Genomic DNA, 10,612 nt, shown 5'->3' with positions numbered 1-10,612 from the left:
CCGTGACAGATCACCTTAGGGTCGGGGGGGGTTCATCAACAATAAATCTGAGGAGGATCTAACAGCACCGATTGGTGCTGCATGTGGTAAATTTAGACATTCTTTTATACTTTCAAACAAACGAACAAAAATAAAAACGGTCAAACTGATGTCAAACTGACATTTAATTATGAACATTAAACCAATACAACAGCACGAGCCCAAAACGAGCTACATTGAACCTTGAGGAGAGTTGGTTATCGGGACTTTACACAACAGGAGGATGAGCGAAGTCCGGCCATCATCATCAACATTATCATCATCATCATCATCATAGTCTACAGCAGTACACTCAGCTTGGGTTTACATTAAAGAGCTTCTCTGTATTATAGTATATGGGCGAAACAACCAAACAATGACAACACTGCATCTATGTTCAAATATATTATCGATAAGCATTTATATTTTTTAAAGAATCACTGAGGTTTCATCTCCCTTCCCAAACTGATTTGCAGTGACGCCTCAAGTAAAAAAAAAAATACTGTTTGATATAATGTGGTTCAGTTAAAATTCAAATACCTGTAGAAACAGTGATGTTTCTATTGAGTCCGTTGGACCTTTGCTCACAGGCCTAATAAGTTTACCTAACCATAACCTTTCTCCATTCATAAGTTATGGCATTCACACATCCAAACCCAAACTAAGTAACTAATTAGTATAAAATATAAAATGCAAGTATTCTATTAAAGCAAAGTGATACAGAACTACAGCTAAGGAAGATGCAACAAAAAGTGAATTTATGCCTCGGCATCTGAATCTGAACAACTGTCTGCGTCCGTGTGCAGACGATGAGCTATAAATGTGTGTCCAGAGGGACTTCACGTGCCAGCCTCCCTCAACATTTCACCAACCAGCCCCACACATCACTTCCTCCCAGCACGCTCCGCACCTTAAAATCTGTTAAGACAGTGATCATAGTGTCAAGTCCCCAAATGATGGATTCAGGTCCTGACTGCAGCACAGCCTCCAGGTCAGTCCTTGGAAAAACCTACTTTCACATTCGCCCTATAAGACAAGACATACCAGCCCAGAAGCCCTGGATCTCCACCCTCACCTGCAGAAAAAAGGACTTTTATTTAAAGTCATGGTATAGAACATCAGATCTCTCCAGGGCTCTGTATGAAGCCTTTGTTCTGACCTGTGGTGCCTGACACTTTAGAGTCCAATGTCCTTCAGGTTGTTCTTGATGATGACATCTGTGACTGCGTCGAACACAAACTGCACATTCTTGGTGTCCGTGGCGCACGTGAAGTGGCTGTAGATCTCCTTTTTGTCCTTCTGTCTATTGAGGTTCTCAAACTGACATTGGATGTAAGACGCCGCCTCTTCATTCGACTGCCCACCTACAGTGCAAAGGTCACAGGTGAGGCTGGTTATTATAGGGGACGCTGGATTCTTTGACTTTACCCCAGCATGGGATGAGTTCACATTCTCAGGAACACAATGCCCAGAAGCAGCATAGAACTGGACATGTTACAGCTTACACATGTTCACTAGGAGGCTAATGGCCGACAGACTGCCCGAACGCACTTCCGGGGAAACTATTACAGACTGCACGCCTCACAGACACGCAGCGTCTGTGAGGCGTGCAGTTGTATTAAATTGATAAATTTAATACAACTGAGGGCAGGAAACACAAACGGGGAGAGGGGGTGAAGTCTAAATAGATAAAAAATAACCATCTAAGACTAGACAAGACTAGACACAATGACACAAACTAAACCAGGTGAACACCACAAACAAAAAATAGATACTTAACAAAGTACTTAAAAACAAAAAAACAGCTTGTATAGATAGCATAGATAACAGTGTGGGGAAGGAAGCCTTAAATACTGGATATGGAGACAAGTGTAGGTGGAAGCAGGAAGTGGCGTCATTGCAATGAAGAATCAGACAAGACAAAAATCACAGCGCCCCCAAAGGCTGGAGGGCTGCACTGTCACAGACGATATCACAAAGCTGAGGGAATGTGACATGTGTGTTACCAGTGTACTCTGGGTAGCAGATGGTTATGGGACTCCTGCTGATCTTCTCTTGAAACAAGTCCATCTTGTTGAGGAAGAGGATGATGGAGGTTTCCATGAACCACTTGTTGTTGCAGATGGAGTCGAAAAGCTTCATGCTCTCGTGCATCCGGTTCTGAGGAAAGAGCAGAGCAGGCGTGAACTGACGGACAAGTATTCAAGAGCACAAGGAGTTCCACATGGCTGGTTCGGGTTCATGCTCAAAAAATGGTGCTGTTCAGAGCTACTTGGTGATTTCTTATATCAGGAAAAAGGATAAAGATCCTGTAAAGAATGCAGAGTGGTAGAAAACGTGACTGATCATTTACCATTTCCTCATCTTCAGCCAAGACAAGGTCATAGTCACTGAGTGCGACGCAGAAAATAATAGCCGTGACTCCTTCGAAGCAGTGAATCCACTTCTTCCTTTCTGAGCGCTGACCCCCGACATCAAACATCCTGAGGGCAAACGCACAGCAGCCGCATCAATAAATGCACAGCCAACGCGCTCCTTTTAATATTAATGCCATTTTAATTTTATTGTTTTGTGTGATGGTCCTTAAATCTGGGGCAGGAGCATAAACACACACACACACACACACACACACACACACACACACACACACACACACACACACACACACACACACACACACACACACAGGTCATGCTGGTGACCTCACTCTATAATCTGTTTGCGTCTGCTGCCTCCGTCTGCACCTGAGGCCCCTCAGAGGCAAACTGCATCTACACTGACAAGTTTAACTGGCAAAAATGAAATGAGATGAAATGGAAGCGCGCCGCGTGCTTCAACACCAATCCAGTGATTATATGTAGGATTACAGGAGCAGGCCAGAGAGGTCACTGCAGTTAATGGTTCACCAACATTCATAAGCACAGCAGTTCCAAAAATCGGCCATCGCTGTCACTGTCACAGAGGCGGTTCACACTACGCTGGATCCAGTCACTTCATCTACTGCGTAGAGATGTGTTGGTCAGTGTTTCCAGATATTTAGTGACCCCCTGCTTCACACCCCCAGCTGGTGATCAGTGTTAGGCCTCAAATGAGGACATCTCCATCAAATGCTGACGGGTGCAGTGCAGCTCTGGCCCCGGCTGCCTATGAACCCTAATAAGTTCTGTTTATGGCGTGTAACGGCCCGACCGCAGACCGCTACGTCACCGCTACACTGACTTGAAGTAGAGCTCCTTGAAGGTGAAGTGCGTTTCCACGATGCCCGTGGTCTTCACACGTGTTCGCAGCACGTCCTGCTGCGTGGGGACGTAGTTCTGCTGGCAGATCCTGTCCAGGTCGTTCAGGTAGCTGAGGAATAACACAAACAGGTGTTAAGAAGTCAAACAGCATCTCCGTTCTAATCATGTGCATTTTTTCAAGTTCGCAACCGACAACCAATATCTAGTCACACAACACAAAACAATTCAAACTTCTGATTCTTTCTTGTGTCTGGTGGAGTAGAGCACTTGTTCTGCAGACGGACGTGTGAGCGCAGACTGATACTAAATAAGGCCTCATATTTTGGTTTGCTCCTTCACTGTACGTTGAGTAAACACAGACTAACTCCACTGGTCCCTCTGGGGTGTGACACCTTGGCTGTTTTCAAAGTAAAGCACACGTCCTTCACTCGGAGCTACAGGCGGGGCGGGATATAAATGCAAAAATGTAAATGCATTAGTAATAAGATGAAACACGGTGATATCTATACAACTGTGAGTGGTGTTCAAGTGTAGAAACATTTTCCAGTTCTAAACTTCCTCTTTGTGTTTCTCCATTCGCAGAAATGCCTTAAGCCGAACAACAAGCTGACACAGGACTGTGAGCAACAAGATGATTCTTGTCTCACTTCCCTCTGGAAATATCACACGCAAAAAAAAAAAGAACACGACAATTATTCAAAAGAGTAACTACTTTACAAGTGTCGTGCATGTATTTAGGAGCTGGAGATGAGATGATGAAGAAAACACTCCCATCATGAATAAAGTCCTTTCTCTCCCACCAAGGATTTATTTTCAGATTCAGGTCAGGTCCTGTCACCTGAGGCAGTGTGTTATGACTGTGTGCATCCCTCTGTTCAGCTGGAAGGCTTTTCATTTATGCAGGAGGAACCTGAGTCACACCTAAAAGGACCCCTTTCCCTCTCTCCGCCTGTCTGCGTGTGGAGGCCTGATCCTTACTATGCGGCCGAGTCGTTGAGCTGATACTCCCGCGACCGCTCGAAGCAGGCCTGGACCCCGCTGTCCCTCCACAGCCTCCGGATCACGGTGGTCAGCTCCGCCGACAGCACCCCTTCCTCCGCGGAGCTCGCCAGGGCGAACAGCTGGCGGGCATCGTCCTGGCAACACAGACAGTCATGACGCTCGCGCACTGTGGAGGACGTGGCTCATCAGCTGATTGAAAGCAGCTTACCGCGCGTGAGGCGTCCCCAAAGTCTATCTTTAACCGGCCCATTGCCCTGATGATGGCCATGATGGACTGGATGGTGTTGCTGTAAACCACCACCTTGTACTGCTTGCACTCGTCTTCCGAGTAGCCGTCCTCATGGATGATCCTGGCGTGCAAACACAACCCCCGACGGTGCAGACTAATATCAACAGGACTAACAATGCTTTTCACAAATGTGGGACACGCTGCAGACGACACCAAAAAGTGCAACGCTGTCATTAGCGCCGGACTTCGAGCTTCAGTGAGCACATGCAGCACGGCTAATGTGGGAAGCGGGGAGCCCATTCAGATCCTGCCAGGCTGCGATCGGCCCTATCGGCCATTGTCCGGCGTGTTATGAAAACGGGAGCTTCCTGCTTCGCCTGCGCAAAGTACAAGCGCTCTGCTCGCAACTTCGCGAAGCTCTGACAACGTGGCTGCAGCCAAAACGGAGAGGGAGGGAGCCTGTCTTTCTTCAGCATAGCACATAATTAGTGACAGACATTAGTGCAGGATGCACAATCGCTCTCAGTGTGTTACAAGCTGGAACTTACTTCATTTGCTTTACAATTGTGCTTTTCCCAGATTCCCCAGCACCTGAAAAAGCAGGACAGTGGTTACGTAAGGCGGCAAACAGTAGCTGGGGCAACATCACAGACATGATGTCAGTGGCACACAGATTAAACTAGATCCTCCTTTTATAACAGGTAAACTTAATCTGCTCTCATTTAATCACAGTATGCACATTTGTCTTTGAGCAAAACACCCACGACGCCGCCTTGTGATTAGGTTCAAAGCCAAACATTTATTGGAGTGTACACAGTTATGACATTCTGTATACTGCGTGGGGACGAGCTGATCCGATGCACCGGTCAAGTGGTTTTTGGTCTGAGAAACGACAAAGATGCCGAGGAAAGAGGAATCTGAAGATAACCACATACCGTGACATGCCCATGTGGCCCTGGCAAAACGATGCATCACGCTCTTACAAAACGGTGTTGTAATAACGAAGGGTGGGAAGTCATTCCACGCGCTGAACTTTTACAGTATTTCTACAACAATTAGCCAAACAGGAAGCAGTTGTCACGTTTTTGGCTGAGCCAGGGTTTTTCCACTCCAGAGACAACCCCACATATCAAGCTGTTTTGGGTGTTTGAGTGCAGAGGGGCCATAAAAACATCACATGTGACATATGAGTTCGACGGGAATCAATTTCCCAAAAAACAAACACCAACTTGATCCCTGACCCTAACCCAACTACACTGTACAGTGGAGCTTTTCCAAAAAAGTGACTATAAGACGTGCAAAAACACAAAATGGTGTGAAACCTTCAGTGTCACTATAAAATATTAAATCTTTTAAGGATTTAGGGAAATATTCCCTGCACTCCTGCCAGAAGTTACATGAAACATTGATCTCGCCCTCATATTTGCCTGTTTGGTTAGCCTAGCTTAGCACAAAGGTTAAAGTCAGAGTAAACAGATATAAACAATCAAATATCCTGTTGTTCAGGTTTGGTGCAGATTAAACGGGATCATACGGTTAATTGTGATCTTTTGTCTTTGTCGCCAAATAGTTTCTAGCTTTCAAGCTAATGGTTCCTCTGGCTCCAATTTCATGCTAAGTCTTCAGATAAAACGTCAAACCATTGAATTTAGTCTAAAACCTGTTTAGAATTAACTTTGGCTCGTCCTGTGGCTAAAGGGAGAACCTCTGGAACGCATCAACAGCTGGATTGTTTTTAGTCTGAAGATAATCTGATGCTCATAACATAATTGCTGGTTCCCGCGCAGGTAGGCGTCCTGTAGATAGGGAGAGTTCAAATAAAGGAGCCGGAACACGTGCGCACATGAAAGAATAGATGTGAACCCCAGGTAAGGACTTATTTCCATGAACATCTGGTGTGAGTTTGCGCTGGCAGTGGCGTCTCCTCTATCTCTACTTAATACTACCACAGTAATTATCAGCCACCGCAGGATGAAGAAATCTTAAGATGCCGGAATTTGGAATATTCCTGCCGGGAACATGTTTAAATGGGGAAATCTCCCTCCCGCCCCCCTAAAAGGTGCAGAGACACACTCCCCCTGCCTGCGAGGAATGTTTAGCAAATGAATTTTATCAAGGAGGCTTACGATGGCGTAACGGGCGTGGATGGACGCTCAACCAAGAATTAAATCCATGGATTCTCTGGTTGAGCTGTCGCCACCAGGGGAGATTTACTGCCGCTCGCGCGGACGGGGAGCGCAGACAAATCGTGCTGATCCCTCTCCTCGGTCCCATCAGTCACCGGGTCGCTCATTCGTGACATTTTTGGCTGCCCGTCCACGAAGCAGCGCTGCCCAGGCATTCAGAGAGCGTCCCAGTCCCACGCAGGACTCCAGCCAAGCCTCGTTTAACAAGAATCTCCAAAGCAGATTCTTTTCAATGGCAGTTTGTGGTTAAACACAAGACCACTTTGACTGGAAGCGTGCGCTGACTTTCCAGCTTAGTGGTTTGTATAAAGAAGAGCAGAGCTGCTCTTTGTTTGGCAGAGGTCTCGTACAGTATCAGCCTGAAGTCAAAGCTGGTGGGATGGATCTGCGTCTGTGTCTGCGTCTGCGTCTGCGCAGCGCTGGTCCAAAACTTCACGTAGCGTATGTGACTGCATGTGAAATGTATTTCAGCTTTGACTCCTGTCATTATGCTTCTGTCAGGGCTCGGCCACTGCAACAGAAATAGGTCGTCCAACGTGCGGCGAAACAATCATCCTGCTGTAATCAACCAAGGAACCGGAGGGAACGCGTTGACCACGATCACCTCGGTTCTAAGGACCAGAGGCTACGCCGTGAATAGAAGTGCCGTGGTTTTTTTGAGATAGGAGTAGACAGTAATGTTCTGATTGGAAGGCCGCCAATTTGGAATAACAGCCTATAGCAGGAATGTGATGCAAGAGCAGACAACTAGAAGAAAACAGGAGGTACATTAATCACGTATCTACAATTAGTTGGCAAGAAACTCATCTGTTTTACTGTTTTACTGCCAGAGCAACAGCTTCTAGTTGAACACCTTATTTGATTTCTGTGATGTAAAAGTGACATTTGTGGCTGTGGCCTAACTCACTTTAATGGTTCCTCCGTGACATGTGTGACTCGCTCTGTATCAGTAGTTCACATGCTGTAACGACCATGAGATGGGGGCAATAAAGCTGAGGAAACACGCCGCTCCTCACGGTGAGACTGTGCATTATGTTTTAGAGGCTTCACCAAGTCAGGCTGCACGCATGACTGAAGCCGTGAGTTCATTTCAATGACTAATTCAATAGCTGCATCTGCACTCGGAATCAAATGTTTAATTAAATACTCGGTGCGCTTGTCTATTCTGGCAACGTGTTTCAGTGCATCTCACACACACACACACACACACACACACACACACACACACACACACACACACACACACACACACACACACACGTTTCCAATGCTGCAAGTGTTGTGAGCAGGTGCTAACTGGCCTTTTAATTCTAGAATGAACCAGTTGTTTCAGGGCTCTTCCCCCGGCTCAGCTCCTGGAAGTAAATGCAGAGAGCTACCAAACCTGTTTGGATTCAGACCGAACAGCCACACTCTCTCTCTGGGAGATGGTGGAGAACAAAGCAGAGCTAAAAGAGGATAGTGGACTTCGGTTCAGTTTGTCTCCAGACGCTGCATAAGAGGTTAATGTTACTATAAATCTGCTGAGTGTGTTTTAAACCCATGAAGCGGTTCAGTGCATTTTACTGCATCTTAACCTAAACCACTTATTGTTATCTGTGCCTCCCTTTTATAAAACGCATGAAGATTATACTTTATTAAAACGACTTAAAACAACGTTTTAAGGCCACAGAAGATATAAGTGTACATTATATGGATTTGACAATGGGGCAAAATATACAGAATGTGGCGTTTTATAGATAATACCTGAGCATTTAGGCAACACCACACTAAATATATTTGAGGTAACGTTGTACCAAGCTCTCTTTGAAAAGCAATGTCTCATCATCAGCATAAGGTCAACCTGTCTGTCCTTTTTCATACAGTTGGTGTCTAATGCCTGTGTGTTTTATTTTCACTTCTCAGCCACTCAAAATCCCCCCACCCCTAACAACCCCTGCTGACATACCAGAACCAGTCTAAACCTTCAGTCTGAGGGGGTGGGGGGGTGGGGGGGCAGCTGACAATCCTTCAGTTAAACAAACCGAGATTGCTTTTTACAAACTAACACAGGATATTTACACTCGGAAAAAGGCTCTGGCTAATGGGCAGTGAGCATGAAAATGTGTGCGCTCACTCGGGGCATTCGGTCCCCTGGCACATGTGAGCAGTCCACACCCAGAGTCTCTGTTCTGCTTTCATCCTCCGACAGGGCCTGTATTTACAGACAGTGGTCCCAATGAGTGGCCGCTAAAGTCTGGAGGTTAAATCAACCTATGGGGCACAAATATCATGAACCCTGAGCTTTTTATAGAAAAGAAATTTACCAATTACTAATAATTACTATTATTAAAGTTCAGTAAAATGACTATGGATTCATATTCATTTAAGACACATTTCAGCATGAACTGGACGTCTGAGAGTGTGACACTCTGATATTTCACAAGTCTGACTCTGACGCTGCTTTCTGTTACAAGCTCAGGCAGTGAAGTGATGGCGAAACAGGTGAAGACATGTAAAACCTACTGCAACTAGAAATGCTGATGCAACTTGCTCCGGTAAAAACGACGCGGGCGGTAGTATCTCAGAAAGTGCTCATCCAGGGCAGAATGAGTCAGTGTTTCCCTGCAGACGCGAGCCTTTGTTTGGAGGACCTGAAGGGGAACAGGCCTGTGTGAGCTACGAGCTGCAAGTTTGCAGTTTGAGGGGAATAAATAGTTGTCGACCTGTCTATGAGCGACGACTCCCCTCACTTCAACAAGTCGTATATAACAGAAAACACAGAGACCGAGGTCGCCCTCTCTCAACATCTGGCTCACTTCTGGAAGTTCTGCCACAGCTGCATTAAACCAACAACAGCAGGAGGAGTGTTTGGAGTCAGATGAACCCCAGAGTGCAGTGAAAGAGACGGTTAAAAGTGTCCAGATAAGTCTGGTTACAGCGAAACCGATTACAACGCTGAAAGAGCAAAAGACAGTTCGTACCGAGCAGAAGCAGTTTCACTTCTCTGGAGGATTTCTCTCTGTCCGCCCGCAGGTTTTTATCAATCATTTTACTCCTCTCCACCGCAGCTTTGTCCTCGGCGCTGATCGTGCAGCCCATGGTCGCCCTCACACGCTCTCTCGGTGTCGGACGATGGTCTCAGAAGTTCATGGGCCGTCTGGAGACGACCTCGGGTCGGCGACAGCAGAAGTTTCCCAGCGCGGGGAAAGCGGAGCGAGGGGAAAAGGCGTTGGCACTGGAGGCTCAGCTGCGCGAGCGGAGCCACGCTCACGCGGCTTCAGCGCGCGACGCCGTCCGCTGGAATGACTGAAAAAGGCGTTCAAAGCGGAAAAAATCTCCGATGTGACCGAATATCGCCACCTAACTTTTCCGCAGTTTAGACTCAGGGGAAGTAGAGATTAAAATAGAAGGAAGACAAAATTTAGGGAAGAAGCTTGTGTTAAAACCAGAAGTTCAATCCGACGTTTTCAGATGAAAAAATAGACGTGAATTTGTCGGGCGTCCCCGTTCCCGACTGTCGCGGAGCAGTCGCGCGTGCATCCAGCTGATCCAGCTGCCAACCAAGAAATCGGCACTGAAGGGGCAAAAGTGTGGCGCCCCGTAGGGCTGATGGGAAATGTAGTTCCATTTCCGCCACCACGTCTGTGATTTTAGTATGAGTAGTTTAAATATGACAGAGTGTTCAGCAGAAATCTACACATTCGTATTGGGCTGGAGTTCTATATAGTTTAAAACAGTATATAATATAATATATCATGGTTCCTCGTTCGAGTCAGCAAAGTGTAGCAGGGGGATTTTTGTGATGTGCGAGTGCCCCTAGCGGATGTAATTGTGAACTGCAATGAATGCATTTGCTCTTCATTGCATTTGACTGTTATATGAGCTCTGTCAAAGCCATTTATTCTGTAATAACTTTACTATTTTAACCTGAGCTGCCTTTTTCTTCACCTGCGATC

The 10,612-nt window shown here is 46.3% G+C and overlaps 1 protein-coding gene across 4 annotated transcripts; it reads right to left on the bottom strand.

Moving 5' to 3' along the window:
- Window positions 1-146: 146 nt before the first annotated feature.
- gnai3 (guanine nucleotide binding protein (G protein), alpha inhibiting activity polypeptide 3) lies at window positions 147-10,235 on the bottom strand. 4 transcript variants are annotated; one of them, XM_029157596.3, is made up of 9 exons: window positions 9,638-10,235; window positions 5,037-5,079; window positions 4,468-4,609; window positions 4,236-4,393; window positions 3,238-3,366; window positions 2,372-2,501; window positions 2,025-2,178; window positions 1,178-1,382; window positions 147-1,093 (listed from the first exon to the last, which is right to left on the bottom strand). In XM_029157596.3, exons 1-8 carry the CDS (start codon window positions 9,753-9,755, stop codon window positions 1,195-1,197), a joined length of 1,062 nt encoding a protein of 353 aa, XP_029013429.1. In that variant the 5' UTR covers window positions 9,756-10,235; the 3' UTR covers window positions 147-1,093; window positions 1,178-1,194. The 4 variants fall into 4 exon arrangements, with proteins under 4 accessions (XP_029013429.1, XP_055366140.1, XP_055366139.1 ...); XM_055510165.1 differs by having other exon boundaries at window positions 147-936; window positions 1,063-1,093; window positions 4,468-5,079; window positions 9,638-9,744; XM_055510164.1 differs by having other exon boundaries at window positions 4,468-5,079; window positions 9,638-9,744.
- Between the last annotated feature and the right edge of the window lie 377 nt (window positions 10,236-10,612).

Source organism: Betta splendens, chromosome 7, assembly GCF_900634795.4.
Source record: "Betta splendens chromosome 7, fBetSpl5.4, whole genome shotgun sequence".
Taxonomy (NCBI): domain Eukaryota; kingdom Metazoa; phylum Chordata; class Actinopteri; order Anabantiformes; family Osphronemidae; genus Betta; species Betta splendens.
Note: the sequence above shows the minus strand (reverse complement) of the source record. Positions and strands in the feature narration are given on the sequence as shown.

Bases quoted from the DNA above. Each gene is read 5' to 3' on its own strand.
- gnai3 (XM_055510164.1), bottom strand. From the start codon at position 4,788: ATGGGCTCCCCGCTTCCCACATTAGCCGTGCTGCATGTGCTCACTGAA. The intron at 2,502-3,237 runs GTCAGTGTAGCG...GTTTGCCCTCAG, and splicing joins TTCAAGGAGCTCTACTTCAA to GATGTTTGATGTCGGGGGTC. The intron at 2,179-2,371 runs GTAAATGATCAG...CTCTTTCCTCAG, and splicing joins TGGCTGAAGATGAGGAAATG to AACCGGATGCACGAGAGCAT.